General features: G+C 39.2%; 2 protein-coding genes across 3 annotated transcripts in view; one reads left to right on the top strand and one right to left on the bottom strand.

The window, feature by feature from the left end:
• LOC123684799 overlaps positions 1–243 on the top strand; it is a 69136-nt gene extending 68893 nt beyond the window's left edge. For both annotated transcript variants that reach the window (XR_006748185.1, XM_045624250.1), the window contains one exon: positions 26–243. Coding sequence is in view for 1 of the 2 variants with exons in the window: in XM_045624250.1 (XP_045480206.1) it covers positions 26–155 (130 nt within the window). In the remaining variant the exon portion in view is untranslated. The remainder of the gene's footprint in view (positions 1–25) is intronic.
• LOC123684796 (mitochondrial 2-oxodicarboxylate carrier-like) lies at positions 241–17961 on the bottom strand. Its single transcript, XM_045624247.1, has 6 exons — positions 17740–17961; positions 17471–17679; positions 17338–17397; positions 16888–17163; positions 5881–6056; positions 241–381 (listed from the first exon to the last, which is right to left on the bottom strand). Exons 1-6 carry the CDS (start codon positions 17801–17803, stop codon positions 261–263), a joined length of 906 nt encoding a protein of 301 aa, XP_045480203.1. The 5' UTR covers positions 17804–17961; the 3' UTR covers positions 241–260.
• Positions 17962–18397: the final 436 nt, after the last annotated feature.

The raw sequence follows: 18397 nt of genomic DNA, 5'->3' as shown, positions 1-18397 counted from the left end.
ATTTTCACAAACACTAATTTTTCAGTATATCGACGATATGTGAAAAACTAAAATCAGAATTAACAGCACTACACTCCAACATCGAAAAACAGAATGTCATATTCAAAGACGACAAAGATTTCAGGGCTTTCCCGTCATCATCTAGAAAGTTCTGATGACGTTCCTTCAGATAAGTATCTAAAGATCATTTTAAAACAACACACAAAACTGCCATTTTTTAGATGAATAAATGAGTTGAAATATTGGTTGTTTCATTTATTTTATTTAATAAATACCCTCGACAAGAAATTTTGTACAAATTCGAACACAAGAATCATTATAGCACCCCCTGGACCTAATCTTAACACCTTGGCTGAGAGGCCTTTATACAGTGCAGGAAACCTGGAAAAATAAAAACAAGATTTTAAATACACACTTCATAAATTAATTGAATTCTGGATTAACTTTAAATAAAATAAAACGAAGTAATTTCCACTATGTTATTTAATTGTTAGCAACAATTGTTTCGCCACACTGTGGCTTCATCAGGCTACATTTCTGAACTGATAAGAGTACAAAGGTTTTCGGAATCTTATATAGGAACAAAATTGACACAAAAATATTCGAAAGGGTATAAATTACAAAGTTATATTGGACAATTTACCGCCTGGGATTTCCAAACTATCGGAAGAAATTCAATAAAGGGGATGAGTTTACATCCGTTTGTTCGTTCAACAGAATATTTTGGGTATTATACCTGTTTATTTCTAGGGATTCTGTTGGGGTAGAGTCACAACGTTACCTTGAGTTTCAAAGTAAAGGATTTGTTAAGGACTCAAGGGTTATGACTGAAAGGCAGATCGTGTGTAAATGCACTTTATTTCTAAAACTAACAACTATTTATAATATAATTCTAGTGACGTCAAGACCAAGCGTAAATATGATGACAATATATTTATTGATACAATACGAATTCCACAGTTCACCGGAAATATGAAAGTAACTAGGTATTTCTCTGGTCAACGTACTTCGAACGGAAATGAAAATGCTGATTTTGTAGACAAATTGAAGACACACATCCTTCAATCTACGTTTGATTGAGAAATATGAAATACCTTCTGAAATTAATTTGTATGAATATTATTGGAAAATTATGATATGAATAGGATTTTCTGTACGTTTCGTACATATTCCCGGCGGCCTTAGTATTGTGGTTGGAGTCATGACGTCCTGAATGGTATATGAAAATTTAAAATCTGAAATAAAGAACATATCTATCTATCTATTCTAAGCCAGGTGAGGGTTGATCGGTCTGTTTTGGGGGTGGCTATACATTGGCTGCAACTCTTCTTCTTCAGGATGAACTGGTTCATTGCTCGTGTTGGCTGTGTCTCGTGGTCACTTTCTTAACCTTAAATAATAGAATACTAAATATTAAATGGAATTTATAATGATGATGCATGGAGATTATTGTGCTTCCGACTACTAGCTTGTAGTCGTTTTCGTATAGTTCAGGTCTTGTTCATCCTCTGTTGTTACTGGAAGTTTCAACCATTCGGGTCCATTCCACCAAAGATCATTCATTGGTATTGTTCTGGGTTTCAATCCACGTGAAATCAGATCTGCAGGATTGTCGGTCGATTTAACGTAGTACCAGTGAACTTGACCTAGTAGCTCGTGGATGCATTGAACTGTGTTGGCGACGAATGTTCTCCATTTTCCTACGTCAGCTTTTATCCATGATATGAGAAATTCCCAGTTGGACCAGGCGAATTCTTTTGAATTGTTCTGTTCCAGGGCCGTAACACAGCGCTTGATGAGTTTTTCCAAGAGGAGAGCTGCACAGAGTTCTAACTGAGGGATTGTTTTCGTGTTCCTTAACGGTGCAACTTTTGATTTTGATGTGAATATTCGCCTTGGTATATTTTCATTGAAGTATATCGTTTTGGTGTATACAGGTATGACATTTGACATTAGGGATGCATCTGAGAATCCATGTAATTCTAAATGGTGATAGCCGGTCAGATGAATCCGATGGTTCACTTGAATTTCTCCTAGCTCGATCTTGAAGTTTCTGCAAATGTGTCTTATTTGCTCTGACATTGATTTGTACCATAAGGTCTTGTTTTTTCTCCAAAGGATTGAGTGTAATGGTTGATTTTCGCTGTCTAATTTCACCTGCCTGGGCATTTTTTCGATGTCTGTAGTCAATGAAATTTTGTGTTTTCGCCATCTGATCGGAATATCTATAAGATCTTGCTGCAATTTCGGTCCGGTGTGAAAGATGTCATTGAGGCTGAGTCCAGTACTGGTTTTTGAACTTGCATCGAATATAACTCTTACTTTTGTCGTATCGCGTTCTTCTTTGATTACAGGCTGATGTGGAATATGATATCTTGGCATTGAATCGTTTGTACTTGCAATCTTCATGTGACCTAGGTCAATGTATTTCTGCATAGTTTCCTTGGTTAAAATGCTGAGCTTTTCATTCTTTTCCAACTCATTTTCTAATTGAAATAGTCGTGTCATTGCCTTGGTTCGAGATTCTTCAAGCTGAGTTGAATATTTCTCGTCTTCATTTGGGATTTTCACAGTGTAATCATGTTCGTTTCTCTGAATGGTGTTAGTATAAGATTCTTCGACTGGGGTATCGTCGTGGGTTGTTTCATTTGAATTTTCTGTTTTTTCGGTATTCCAGAAATTCGTGAGTTGTGCATTCTTGTGAGTGTTCTGTGCCACTAAACTATAATTCGTTTTGGGCCATGAGTCATATTGTACAGTAAGTATTGGAGTGGAAACTGCTGACAAATTTGTTCTTGAATATTTTCTTGTTTCTCCCATTTGAATTGCTTTTAGGATATCAACTTGGATTTCTTCGTATTTGTCATTTGCTTCATCGAACAGTCCGCGTTCCATATATGATTCGGAATCTTTTTTATCCATTGCGTTTATTTGGATTTCATGTGAGATGATAGCATTCCATATGTTTTCAATAGATTGTTGTTTGATCTTCATAAGTGCTATATTATCTGATTTTTCCATCAAGTCTTCAATTTTCGCTAGCTGTCTCATAAACATTTCGATTCTTGAGATTTGTTCTGTAATTCTTTGGTCCTCTCGGAGTTTTTCCTGTATTTTGTTGAGGTAGGCTAATGTTTGGTTGTATATCTTTTCTGCTTGCTCATGAATGTTTCTGGTGAAGTATTCATCAGTTTCTGGTATGTGTTCTATTAAATATTTGTGCGCTTCATTGAATGCATTCCATTCTTCCTTCAGTATTTCCATTTTCATTTGGTAGTATTCTTCGTTTCTTCTTTCTCCTTCCTTCTTCAAGTAATAAAAAATTCTTTCGATGGCTTCTGCCGTTTTGATCTGATCTGCGACGAGGTTTTCCATTTTGAATTAGGTAAGTAGTCTAAGTCTAGTCAAGTCTAGTTATATGAGGTTTGATTTATAAGGTTAAAGGATCGGTTCGAATGAGAAGGAATTTTGTTCGACAAACTGAACAACCAGGCTCAGAAGTTCAAGGGCAGTCTTAATTCCACAGCTTGTCAACAAGGTAAAAAAAAGGTAACAGGATCGGTTCGAATAAGAAGGAATTTTGTTTGACAAACTGAACAACCAGGCTCAGAAGTTCAAGGGCAGTCTTAATTCCACAGCTTGTCAACAAAATTGAAGGATTGGTTCGAAAGAATGATGAAATGTGATAGGAATATGATAGGAAAGATAATTACTGGTGATTGTTGGTTATGGGGTGCAGTGGTTGTGGTTCCAAAGTCCCTGGTAGTTGGTGCCAATGGGTCGTAAATCCAATGACTGGTAGTTCTGGGGTTCAGTGGTTGAAGTTCCAAAGTCCCTGGTGCCAATGGGTCGTAAATCCAATGACTGGTAGTTCTGGGGTTCAGTGGTTGAAGTTCCAAAGTCCCTGGTGCCAATGGGTCGTAAATCCAATGACTTGTAGTTCTGGGGTGCAGTGGTTGAAGTTCCAAAGTCCCTGGTAGTTTTTGTGTTGGCTCGAAGGACCAATGTTGGGGTAGAGTCACAACGTTACCTTGAGTTTCAAAGTAAAGGATTTGTTAAGGACTCAAGGGTTATGACTGAAAGGCAGATCGTGTGTAAATGCACTTTATTTCTAAAACTAACAACTATTTATAATATAATTCTAGTGACGTCAAGACCAAGCGTAAATATGATGACAATATATTTATTGATACAATACGAATTCCACAGTTCACCGGAAATATGAAAGTAACTAGGTATTTCTCTGGTCAACGTACTTCGAACGGAAATGAAAATGCTGATTTTGTAGACAAATTGAAGACACACATCCTTCAATCTACGTTTGATTGAGAAATATGAAATACCTTCTGAAATTAATTTGTATGAATATTATTGGAAAATTATGATATGAATAGGATTTTCTGTACGTTTCGTACAGATTCTAAGAGTGTTAGTCTTAAGCTCTTGTTTTCTAAATGAAGAATTTCAAAGTTATTATTGAAGGTATGGTCCCATTCTTTTAAGTGATTCGCGTAGGTTGAAAACGAACTATCAGATGTATAACTCTTTTGGTGTTCCTTTATCCTTTTATTGAAAGATCTTCCTGTTTGTCCAATATAAACCATAGGGCAATCATTACAGGTTAACTTGTAGACACCGGATTTAGTTTCTTTATCTGTTTTGTCTTTATTGTTTTTAATGAACATCTCTAAGTTGTTACTTGTTTTGAAGGATATTGTGTAATTGAATTTTGTTTTCAGGTATTTAGCAATCTTTTCAGAAATATTATTAACATAAGTTAACGAAAAAAATTTAGTATCAATACCATAATTTACCTTAGGGTATGTTAAACTCAAAGCTTGCTTTCTTTGTTTATTCCTCAAAATTTGATCAATAACATGTGTACTGTAACAGTTATTCACAGCTATTTGTTTAATTAAATTTAATTCTTTACAAAAATTAGCATGATTCATAGGTATATTGATTAATCTATGGATCATACAATTGTATGCAGCCATTTTTTGGTTTAACGGGTGGTTAGAAGTAGCATGGATGGTAGTATCAGTATGTGTAGGTTTTCTAAAAATACTGAAACTATGAAAGTTATTATTTCTGGTAATTGTTAAATCAAGAAAGTTGAGTGAATTGTTATGTTCAATTTCAGAAGTGAATTTGATACTTGGGTGAATGTTATTGATAAATTCTGTGAACAAAGAAAGTTGTCTATTTGTACCTTTGAAGCAACATATAATATCGTCTACATATCTAAACCAATAAAGGAAATATTTTGTGTTATTGTTAGAGTGAATTTTGTTTTCTAAGTTATTCATGAATATTTCTGCTAGGATTGGACTTAAAGGGTTACCCATAATCAAACCTTCATCAGACTTATAAATGGTTTCATTAAATTGAAAGTAATTTTGACTGAGGCATATTTCTAAGCAATTTAAAATCACTTAAAAGAATGGGACCATACCTTCAATAATAACTTTGAAATTCTTCATTTAGAAAACAAGAGCTTAAGACTAACACTCTTAGAATCCCTAGAAATAAACAGGTATAATACCCAAAATATTCTGTTGAACGAACAAACGGATGTAAACTCATCCCCTTTATTGAATTTCTTCCGATAGTTTGGAAATCCCAGGCGGTAAATTGTCCAATATAACTTTGTAATTTATACCCTTTCGAATATTTTTGTGTCAATTTTGTTCCTATATAAGATTCCGAAAACCTTTGTACTCTTATCAGTTCAGAAATGTAGCCTGATGAAGCCACAGTGTGGCGAAACAATTGTTGCTAACAATTAAATAACATAGTGGAAATTACTTCGTTTTATTTTATTTATAATGAATTTCCGCCAAGTAAGGACCGAATCCATTAAATACTGGATTAACTTACCCTTCCTCATTGTAAATCGTATTGATAGACTGCCAAGTGTTGCTATATTTGATATTCTTTGTCTGGGGTGCCTGTATCCTAGACTTGACCACGTCGAAAGGAGTGTTGAAGAAACATGCGAAAGCACCTGTAGCAACTCCTAGCACCAACGTGACGAAAGTGTCCTTCCATCGGTACTAAATCGGGGTTTAATCAATACTACATTGAAGTAGCGACGTACAACGATGGACAAGAAGTAATGGAATCTATGTACCCTAGATTTGGTAGGCTGTTAAATTAGGTATTTGATAGGTAAGAAATTATAGTTTCTTATACTAAATGACAAAGAAACTACAACACCCAGAAGAAGTTGTTCAAATTATTTTTTTTTTTTTGGTGAAACATAAGATAGTATAGCAAAGAGTAAATGATTGAAAAGTGGAGAAAAAAAACGAAGGGTTTACAATTTTTTTTTCATAAATTTGTTAATAATGTGTTTGTCACGCGATTATCTATACACTCCCAAACATGTCCCGGAATTGATGCAATAAGATGGTCTACTTCTTCTTGAGGGATATCTACTATCCCCATCGACCTGTACTTCATGTCTCAGCGCTGCCAAAGTCCGTGGGGGCTGGGGTAAATTTCCAAGCCTTCTACCCATGATGTCCCAAACATGCTCTATGAGCGAAAGATCAGGGGATCTGGGCGGCCATGGCTAAAGATTCACATGGGTCGCTTCGACAAAGTTTAAACTAACCCTGGCAACATGAGGTCGGGCATTATCTTGCTGAAATATTGGATTCTCGAGCTGGTTAAGGTAAGGGCGAACATATGGCCCACTATTTTTTGAAGGTAACGCAGCGCTGTCATGTTACCTCAAATAAAGACTAAAGGTGACCTATTTACATGTGCAATAACATCCCATACCATGCACCTAATGACCGGTGTACATAATATCAAACTGAGGTTCATGTCTTTCTCGTCTAACCCTTCTTTGACCATCATGTGCATCCAAGGAGAATCGAGATTCATCAGAAAAGACGGCCATAACCTGATGCCATTCCACATTCCAATGTTGATGTTCTCTGCACCACTGCTCAACTGTCAAAGATAACACAAGATGGGGTCGATAATGCTGCAGTCCAAAAGACCTCATCCGGCAGTAAACCGTTTGGACAGTTACAGAACAGTTGTCTCAGGGGCTGTTCATCTCTGTTCAGTACGGGGATCACCAAACCCGAGGTCCCCGACGACCTGGTGGCTTGCCACCTTGTATACACCGTCCTGACCTAGACATGTCTTAAGGTGGATGGGGAGCTTGGCTTAACCACCTGGCTCAAAGAGGAGACAACCTCTATAATAAACCCAATTCCTCAAGGTGTAGAAAAGTGCCGAAGGGGGTGCTATTGCTAAGCAATGGCATGGCCGAGGGGTAACTCGGTCACCACCGGGCAACTGGTGCACCTAGTGGGACATTTTAGCCCTCTGTTAGGTACGGGCGCACTGCCTCTCAGTGATTTTTATTTCGACCCTTCTCGTGGGACTCAATATGTCGGACTCAAATATTAATTTGAATAATAAACCTACTTTATCTTCGAGGGATCGTTCTTCCTCAGTTTCGGTCCGCTCACCTGCTCCATCTTCTGCTTCTGGTTCTGCCACTGTCATTGCCAAACCACAGGACAGGGATCAACTTCTTCTGGTCTGTCTAAGCTGAAGTTAACACCTTCACAGCCAGGAAGTGCGGCGTTCTCTCCTGCTGTTCTATCTCCCCAACTAGCCTCTGGTAATCTTTTTTCTCTGCCAACCGAGATTTCTGATGCCTCGGAGGAGTTAATCTCTTCAGTGAGAAAGACTCTGGAGGCTACTTTGTTTGCTTCGGCGTCTAAATTTCCAAGGTCCCAAATTGAGGTTGTTCTTAAATCATTCCGTCGTGTAGAGCAACTATATTTAACTGCATAGTCCAGAATAGCTTACCTGGAGGGTCGACTTGAGGAGATCTCAAGATCTTCTATCCCGTTTCCGCCTAAGAAACACACAGTCATTATCAACTCTACTGTTTAGAGTGACGCAGACGAGGTGAAGTGCTCTGTTTCCCCAATTCTGCGTAAGTCCCCGTCTGTCCGTATTCATAGTGTGAGAAAGCTTAGGAGTGGTTCTGTTCTTGTTGATGCTTCTTCGGAGTCTGATGTTACGCTCATTAAAAAATCTATTTCTTCCTCGGAAACACTCAGTTGCTCTGACCCGAAAAAAATCCAGCCTCGTATCAAAGCGTTCCTTGTTCCAAAAATTCTCCTCGAAGACCGTTTCATTGATGACCTTCTCATGAAGAATGTTGACAGTGAAGCATTGAGAACTTCTTTTCGGACTTATGGTAAGAATGGTCACTCGCCTTAAATCTAGGTTCGCCGATAAAGAACATTTCGTGGTAAGCGTTCCGGCTCCTCTTCGTGGAATTCTCCTAGGTCGTGATCGTGTTTTCTTGGATGTAGGCTCCCATCATGTGGTTGATCATTTCAACATCATGCGGTGCTTCAACTGTCAGCAATTTGGTCATTCCTCGGGCTTCTGCAAACATTCCAAGTGTTGTGGTTTCTGTGCCAACACGGGCCATTCCTTTAAGTATTGTCCCGCAAAAGCCTCTCCGCCATGTTGCGCTAATTGTAAGACATCGAACATTGGTGTTGCTCTGGATCACGACACCTCAAACAAAGATTGTCCGTCATATTTAAAACAGTTCGCAAGGTACAAGAGCCTCATTGATTATCAGCAATGAGTGCTCTAAAATTTATTCAAGTTAATGCTCAACGTTCAGCATCTGTCACTTCTGCGGTGTGTCAGCTGGCCGGTCAGTGGACGGCGGGTATTCTGGTTATCCAGGATCTGTACCATGCCTTTGGAGATCTCAAGTGCCTTGGTCTTAGTTCATCTGTCGTTTCAGCCAGAGTGGGGGTTCCAATGTCGGCTATCGTGGTTCGTGATCCAGCTTTGGAAGTGTTCGCCCTGTCCCAGTTTTGCGATACTCACATTACGGTGGTTTTGATATCTCTTGGTCATCATAAATTTCATTTATTTAATGTCTACTGTCAATATAGTCAGGATATCGACCACTTTATTATTTGCATGGACGCTAACGCTAAATCCCCTCTTTGGCATTCCAACGCATTAGATTCTCGAGGTTCGTCCCTCGAGGATTTCATTGTTTCCCATCGTCTTGAGATCTGTAATATCCACGGCCACCCTTCAACTTTCTGGTCAACAAATGGTGAATCTAACAAAGATGTCACCTTGGTAAGCTCTTCACTCGCTGGTAGTGTCGGATGCTGGAGAGTCTATGATGGACTGGGTGTCGGAGATCATCGTCCGATTTCGTTTACTTTCGGTCCGAGCAACCCGAGCTCTTATGAAATTATGCCTTCTATCTCTAGGCCGCGTTGTCTTCATTCCAGAACAGACTGGGAGCTTTTTGATGCCGAGCTGAATACTCGCACTGAAGGCTTCTATACCTTGCCCACTTCCTCTGAGGAGGTTGAGAGTCTTGTGGCTTCTATCACTTCGGCCATTTATGATTCCGCTCTTGCCGCTATTCCGGTTTCTACTCGGGGTGCTTTCCGTGTGGGTTGGTGGTCGGAGGAATTTTTATCGTATGAAAACTACTGTTGACCGTGAACGAAAAATCCTCCAGAGAGCTAAATCCCGCAGTCTACCATCTTCAACAATACTTCTGTACTTGTTCAGAACTGGCAGAAATCGATATACTGCCGCCATTAGAGTCGCGAAGTTTGACAGCTGGTCTAAATTCGTCAGTACAGAGTTGAAGAGCTCTCCCTGAGGTGTGGCTTATAAGATCTCTACCGACAAATTAACACAGAATACCATTTCTTCCTCCGTCCGCCGCCCTGACGGTACGTTCACTGAGGACTTGCAGGAGTCGACCGATGTCATCTTAGACCGACTCTTTCCCCGAGATGACCCATCCGAGGACTCCGTGGTTCGAGCTGCTGTTCGTGCTGAGACTTCATTCTCTACAACAATCTCACCATCCTCTATTCCGCAATTCACTTTTGAGGAACTCGATGCGGCTATTGCAGCTACCCCTGACCACGGGGCTCCTGATGCGGACTTTATAACATGCCCGATTCTCCGCAGAGCGTGGTCGGTGATACCTGGCCTGCTACTGTCACCATACAACTGCTGTCTGCTCACTGGTCATTTTCCCGACAGTTGGAAGGAGTCCTCGGTTTGTAATCTTCTAAAGTCTGGGGAGTGTCCTCTACAGGATCCAAAGTCTTACCGTCTTATAAGTCTGCTTTCGATTTTAGGCGAGACCCTTGAGCGACTGATGCTTTCTCGACTCGCTCGGGTCTTACTTGATCCTGTTAAGTCCTCCCCTCTTCAGTTCGGATTGAGGCCTGGCCTCTCCAAGGAGGCTGTTCTTAAACTAGTCGACTTTGCCCGGAATTCCCCGGATAAATATGCAGCCGCTTTATTTTTAGACATTGATGGCGCTTTTGACAATCTTTGGTTTCCTTGCATCCTCCGTCGTTCTCGGTTGGTGTGGGTTCTTCTGAATCAGTTGCCTATGCTCGAGAGCTATCTTTCTGGCCGGCAGATTGCTTTTTTCCGTCAGTCGGTTTTCCTTCGACGTGCTTTGTCCCGAGGCTGCCCCCAGGATTCCATTCTGGGACCTTCTCTTTGGAATCTAGTTTTTGATGAGCTGCTATTTTTCCTAGCGGGAGACTGTGGCCTTGCCATAGCGTATGCAGATGTCGTAGCCCTGGTTGTTATGGCTGACAGCCGGCGCTTGCTCGAAAAAGCCCTTCAGCGCCTTATTGATTTGGTGCTTGAGTGGCTGAGCCATAACAGGCTTTCCATCTCCCAGGGCAAGTCTGTGGAAGTCATGTTGAGGGGCTCTCTCGACCGTAGACGTCCTCCAACAATTCGATCCTCTATCTATGGGCTCATTTCGCTGGTCATCGGAGTATAGATACCTTGGCATAGTAGTTGACTCTGGCCTTACATCAGGAGGTGATCAGGTTTGGTCTCTGATCATCTTCTATAAAGGTATTTTTCTCCCAATAATTCTTATTGCGCCTCCCCATGGTATCACCGCCTGGGTCATTCCCATGTCCGACGGGTCATTCTGTCTGCTCAACGGTATTGTCTGCTCAACGGTATTTCCTCCTCCTTATTTCTCCATCGTATCGAACTGCAGCCACATCTTCTCTTCAAGTTATGACGGGTAGTTTACCAGCACACTATTACGTCGTGCGTCGGGCTGCAGCTTGTTTTCTGAGGAGAGGATTTGAATTTCTTTTCGGAGAGCTCTATATTTCATCCGTGACCTTGGACGACCCTGGTAGGGCCTCTGCGATCCGTCGGTCCATGGATGTTTCACTGCGCCATTTCGCTTCTTGTTGGCAGTGGACTGGAAGACGTCTGACTCGGGTCGTTGTACCTTCGACTGGATCCCCTCTGTTCATTTTATTTCCAAAAACCCTTGGTCCTTTCAAAGGTAATCTGTTCAGGCTGGGCCTGGTCGAGGAGGAACACTGTCCATGTGATCGCCCACAGATCAGCGACCACATCCTAAGGGCCAGTTGGTTTCGATTAATTCCTTATATTTCTTCACAAACTTAACAACACATTTTATTCTATTGCAGTGAAACTTGTGGTTCTTGCAAATTTTTTAGAATCCTCCAAATGTTCATGACAACGTTTATATTATCCTAACCTAACCAAGTTTTATATGACAAGCAAAGAAGTTATTTTTTCTATTTCAGTATCGTAATGAGTTCATTACCTACATTTCTAAAAACAGTGCTGTAATGAACTCATTACAGTGTAACGTTACAATTGCCCATGAGACTCTAAGGACTAATTTCTAGGGGTGGTTTGGCTTATTTGGCAACAAAACTCCTACCCAGGTTTTTACAAATTTAATAAAATCAAAATATACAACGATCGATCCTTTTCACTCCAAACAAATAATAAAATAGAAACTTAACTTAAAACGATTTTAAATGAGCCACTCTGTTACTAGGATGGAACCTCTTCTGTATATTATCTTCAGCCTTCTGAACACCAATTCTTATCAGGAAGCTATAGTACTCCAGTCCTCATTCAACGAAGTTGGTGTGATAATGCCAGGTATTTCGCAGGAATTCTTTCAGATTCAGAGAGCAAAGTGGTCTAACATACGTACTATCCCAAATTCTGTATCTCAAGGAAGTAGTTCTTGATGTTTTCCAATCCCAAGAAAGGTTCCTGTTCTAATCCCACGGGAGGTTTCTTCGTTCTAATCCCACGGGAGGTTTTCTTCGTTCTAATCCCACGGGAGGTTTCTTCGTTCTAATCCCACGGGAGGTTTTCTTCGTTCTAATCCCACGGGAGGTTTCTTCGTTCTAATCCCACGGGAGGTTTTCTTCATTCTAATCCCACGGGAGGTGCGAGAATCCCGACACAATTCTCGCCGATAAATAAGATTCCGAGTCTCAAATTAAACTAATAATGACTGAAATCTAAATCTACCACTAAATCTACTTATTCTTGCTGGAGTCTCAATCATCATTGAAAATCCTTCAGAAAATTCTCTCCAGGAACGCGCATCTGCGATCCCACCGATAGTACCCGATTTGATACGATTAATTGACAAATTACCGCGTCTTCAAAAATTCCAGTAGCGTAACATGGAATGAAGCGTGCAAAATCGTTGCACACACCTCTCACCAGGAAAAAGAAAAAAAAATTTTTTTTTTTTCTTTATGTATGAATATCTCAAAAACAAAAATACTCGATGGCATCAGATCAAGCACAGCACGTCAAAAGAAAACATACTCCGACTTGTCAACTGGAGCAAATGATAAAAGTTATAATTAGTGTGATATATTACAAGGGAGAATTCCGCAAACGTACCATGTCTTACCCAAAACCTATCGAATGTAACCAATTTGAAATATGAAATGCCAAATATTATGACCAATTGCTGAAGGCAAGTTGAAAAAATATATATCGAACAAATAGTCAACCAAATTTAGAAACGACCTGAGCACTAAGGAAAAAGGAAATGAGGGAAAAAGTGAAACAGACTTCAGTTGCCTAAGGCTTCTCTCTAAAAAACGAAAGAGAGATGAGTGTAAAGGAGCTCAATGAGAACTTCTTTACACCCTAAATATTTAAATTACTCAGAGTTGAGTGAAAAGGTGAAACAGAAGTCGGTTGCTGAAGGCCTCTCTCTAAAAAACGAAAGAGGGATGAGGATACTTCACACTGATGTGAAATACCATCATCCTACCGATTCTGGAAAGTCATGCTCAAACGACCTATCGTCAAAAATCTCAATATTAATTTCAGCCACTGCTACTAGGAAGTAAACAGTGCTGCAGTTATATAAATGAAAACAAAAAAAACCGTCTCAACTAAACAAAAGTGAATGAATTTAAAAGGTGCCGTCGCACAACAAGAAAAATCTTCCTGGCACCCGAGACGAAGGTGAACCAGAAAGGGGGGGCATGGAAGATTTTTAGTTTGAGTCCAAAATTTTCAAAAATGACTCCATCATTCTATGTTTCTTGCATAGAACGATGTCAAATCCGATAATGAAACTAAATTGAGGTAAATCCAAAATTAGCAAATATAACGTCAAATCCGGTAATGAAACTGAATTGAGGTAAATCCAAAATTAGCAAATATAACGTCAAATCCGGTAATGAAAAGGTAAGGTAAAATCGATATTTATCGACCACGAAAAAATGCGATAACATTCGACAAAGTAGGTAAAAGATAATTAACGCCGTCTGTGAAAAATCAGCCATAAATGGCTCAAAATAGTCAAATAATGTGTACAAAGATGTTCTGAACTGACGTGTATATGAATCAACTGAGCTCAAGGATTCACTTCCCTACCTCCCTCTCCATTGAAGTGATATAACTGAAAGTTCACAGCAACGTTAAGTTGGGCGCCAGCAAGTATATAACTTGCAACGATAACGATAAGATAAATGAAAATTGAAGGAAAAATAGGGAAACGGGAAATTGCAACAGTACACAGAAAATAAGAAAAAACTGAATCTGTTCAGACCCAAAATAATAAATTTTTCCAAAGTATACTCTCAGTTACGCCAAAATCAATTTGCTCTGCATATCTAAAAGACACTTCAGTCAGATTAACAACAACTTTAAAGGTAAATATAAGTAGTATCCATACTACAACGATAAGATAAATAGTAGCCACCACTAACTAATAGTAGTGCTACAACGATAAGCGATAAAAGTAGCTATGCTACAAAGATACGATAATAGTAGCCACGCTACAAAAATACGATAATAGTAGCCACGCTACAAAGATACGAAAATAGTAGCTATGCTACAACGATAAGATAATAATTGTCAAAAGATAAATGAAATTAATAAATAATGAATCTAAAAAGAAAAATATATAATCTGTGCATCTGGAGCAAATTAAGGTTAAAGGCAAAAAGGAATTATTCATCATCGTCATCAGTTTTGTCGAAATCGGTAGAAACATAACCACGGGTCAGATCTAGTTTTATGTATTTGACATGGGAATTGCCAAGGTCAGTCCCGTTCAAGAAATCTGGATTATTCATTTTATCAGACAAAATAAACAAGAAAAACAATTATATGTAAATATACAGCTACGAAAAAATATATCACGACACGTTTGGTCAATCCGATACCAACGAAAAATATCAAAGACGAGATAAAAGAAAGAGAAAAAGTTAAACAAAGATAAATTATTACTTTAGAACTGAAAAGGTCGAAATGATAGGAGCAGTTGCCAAAATTTTCGGGCCCCACGTTGGGCGCCAAAATGTGTAACGTTACAATTGCCCATGAGACTCTAAGGACTAATTTCTAGGGGTGGTTTGGCTTATTTGGCAACAAAACTCCTACCCAGGTTTTTACAAATTTAATAAAATCAAAATATACAATGATCGATCCTTTTCACTCCAAACAAATAATAAAATAGAAACTTAACTTAAAACGATTTTAAATGAGCCACTCTGTTACTAGGATGGAACCTCTTCTGTATATTATCTTCAGCCTTCTGAACACCAATTCTTATCAGGAAGCTATAGTACTCCAGTCCTCATTCAACGAAGTTGGTGTGATAATGCCAGGTATTTCGCAGGAATTCTTTCAGATTCAGAGAGCAAAGTGGTCTAACATACGTACTATCCCAAATTCTGTATCTCAAGGAAGTAGTTCTTGATGTTTTCCAATCCCAAGAAAGGTTCCTGTTCTAATCCCACGGGAGGTTTCTTCGTTCTAATCCCACGGGAGGTTTTCTTCGTTCTAATCCCACGGGAGGTTTCTTCGTTCTAATTCCACGGGAGGTTTTCTTCGTTCTAATCCCACGGGAGGTTTCTTCGTTCTAATCCCACGGGAGGTTTTCTTCATTCTAATCCCACGGGAGGTGCGAGAATCCCGACACAATTCTCGCCGATAAATAAGATTCCGAGTCTCAAATTAAACTAATAATGACTGAAATCTAAATCTACCACTAAATCTACTTATTCTTGCTGGAGTCTCAATCATCATTGAAAATCCTTCAGAAAATTCTCTCCAGGAACGCGCATCTGCGATCCCACCGATAGTACCCGATTTGATACGATTAATTGACAAATTACCGCGTCTTCAAAAATTCCAGTAGCGTAACATGGAATGAAGCGTGCAAAATCGTTGCAACAGCATTGTTTTCAGTTATATTTTTCGTTTTGCAGTTGTCACAGAATTCCAATCCTAACAAAATTCAACACATCAATTATCAATATAATATGATTTGGATTAAGTGTTAAGTTTTGTGGCATTATTCGCAATTTCCCTTAATTCCGTTGTTAATCAATTTCGGCAGACATAATTCACGAATTTAATGCGTAATTATAAATTATTTCAAAATTCGAAACGTATGATTCAAATTCATAATTCGTAATCTGTCAATTTTCGTAACAGTCACACCAACTGCCAAGATACTGCCAAGAAATGTCACTAGAAATCGCCGTTCAGTTGAACCACAGTCAGTATGAGTTGGAACAACGCCCGTTCTTTTGAATCAATAACTAACAGTTCTGTTGATCTACAGATGAACGTTATTTCGTACAACTCGACCTCAGAAACTGTCCCTTGTTAGGTGACCTTAGGGTCATTTACGGTCTATCTATTCTCGAGTCTCCGGATCTCAGATTAGCCGATTTTGTTCATCTCGAAATCATTTTGGCCCTTTATCTGCATTCGCGGCTGACGCTATATGTCGCCTCAACTCCTGGCATTCGGCCTAATCTGAGATTCTTCTTCCCCGTACAGCAATGATGTGAATGTACCTAAGCGTAGTGACTAGCACTGCTCATGAACTACTTTTTGCACTGCTGAGCTAAGTTACAGGAATGTCTTGTTCTCCTAACCACTCATCAGCCAAAGATCGAGTTGTCCCAAATCGGTCTCTAATGGACATAAGTCTTAGACGTCGATCTTGAACTTCATTTGTACCCCTTCGACATCCGGTGCCTACTCTTCTTCGATTTTGAGCATTATCAAACCACACCTGACAACATCACATAACTGTAGCTGGATTTCTGTTCATACAGTTAGCGATTTCAAATTCACTCATCTGGCGATAAATTCCGCGTACATGTGCTCTAGGCATTTTAACAACAACTAAACATCGACTTTGGATCTCCTCGAACAGCTGGTTTGTTGTAAAATTTAAAAAAACTTGCAAAAAACGACCACGATATTTAAGTAACAAAAATTGTTTACATGAAAAAACCTTCACGATTTTTTTCTTTAAATTCAATCATTTACTACTTGCTCTACCCATATATGTTTTACCAAAAAAAAATTTAAATTCAAATAGCTCCTTCTGGGTGTTGCAGTTTCTTTGTCAGTATATTTATCGTTTCACACCATTCCCGGTTCAAAATTCGGAGATCACAGAAATAATAGAGCGATCTGTTCGGAGACCGAAAAAGTCCCATTACTTTCTGTCCAAGGAGGTATACTCACCCCTGAAGGTTGGATGTTACCTCTTGCAGTGTAGAAAAGACCCAAGTAGACGGCACAAAACACGCTGTGACGGTGGGCGGTGGCTCCCAAGCCCCTGTATATACCTCTTTTTCCGAGGACACCGTCCTCTTTGATGATCACCCTAGCCATCTCCCATGAAGAAGGGGTATGGGATATGTGACCTCTGTTGGCCTGCTGGGTAACTTTGACCACCTCGAAGGGACAAATAACAAATGATTCTGTGATGCCAGCGCAGAAGCCACTCGCCATGTGGGTCTGAAAAAACACTGTAAATTTAAATGGTTTATCAATTGCTCTCATCTTGAAGAATGTTCAAAATCCGATGATTTTTCGATAAAAAAAATATATAAAGTGAAATATTAACAGATTAATGATAATATGTTTCGGTGTAATCTGTACCACTTTCGTATTTTCCAAAATATCACTTACCAGCAAGCCTGGCTTTCTTTCTCCAGCAAACATCCTCTTATAAAAATGAAACGAAGTGAACTGAAGCGAAAAATATTTCAGTATTTGGCAGAAATCAAGTTGATACTTTAAGGTTTATATGTAGTCCACCTACTCTAATCGATTTCGTTGGAGTTTCAACAATCAGAGGTGGCAGAAGACCCTTCCAGAAAGAGAGGGTGCCTTCTTGTTTCTGAAGCTTTTGAAAACAATCCAGTATCCCAGTGTAATAGTTTGGATCGTTTTTCTTTATAGGGCCTTTCTGCAGTTGCATCCTTGTTTTGACCAGGTCCAGAGGGTGCATTAAGGCTACCTCAACGAAACCTATGGATTAAAACAATGAGTATTTGTATTTCAAAACACTAAAACAAGGGTGAAAATGACCTGCACCCCCTCCAGCAACGAATTGAATGATTGCGTTTTTCCAACCGGTTGATTCATTGGACATATCATTCGAACGAATCAGACATCTTCATCCTAAGTATCTACTAGAAAAAATGTTCAGGAGATACCAAGAGTTCAGGAAACCATCATTCTACACTTCTTTTCAGAATACATTAAATTTAAAAATGACACAAGCCTGAAATTTGACAGAGATGCATAGAAAATAGGTGTAGATATTTGGGAGGTCGTCTATAGTTTTGACATCATGGTTGACCCAAATTGAGACTTTTTATGCTTCTGTTTCTGCAGACAGGAACTCTAGCTTTAGGTGCTTAAGAGCGTCTTAAAAGGAACCTTGAAGGGGTGTACATATGGATACATTACAGCAGACGGTCAGGTCACGCTGAGGAACTTGAACTAACCTAGTCAAAGGTTTTGATGTCTCTGGTTAGTGCTCTAACCCTCTCATGCATAATGTCCTCTTATGAGGAAATATCTTTGAAGGTTTCTAAAATATATAGAATCCACTCGTATACTATATTAATACCTTAGAAATCTCATATGAGGATCAAAATTGGTAAATAAATTCGTTCAGAGAGATCACAACAAGAGGACATTATCTACAGTGACTTAATAAATTAATTAATTACATTATCAA

This window comes from Harmonia axyridis, chromosome 7 (genome assembly GCF_914767665.1).
Source record: "Harmonia axyridis chromosome 7, icHarAxyr1.1, whole genome shotgun sequence".
In the NCBI taxonomy this organism is placed as follows: Eukaryota; Metazoa; Arthropoda; class Insecta; order Coleoptera; family Coccinellidae; genus Harmonia; species Harmonia axyridis.
Note: the sequence above shows the minus strand (reverse complement) of the source record. Positions and strands in the feature narration are given on the sequence as shown.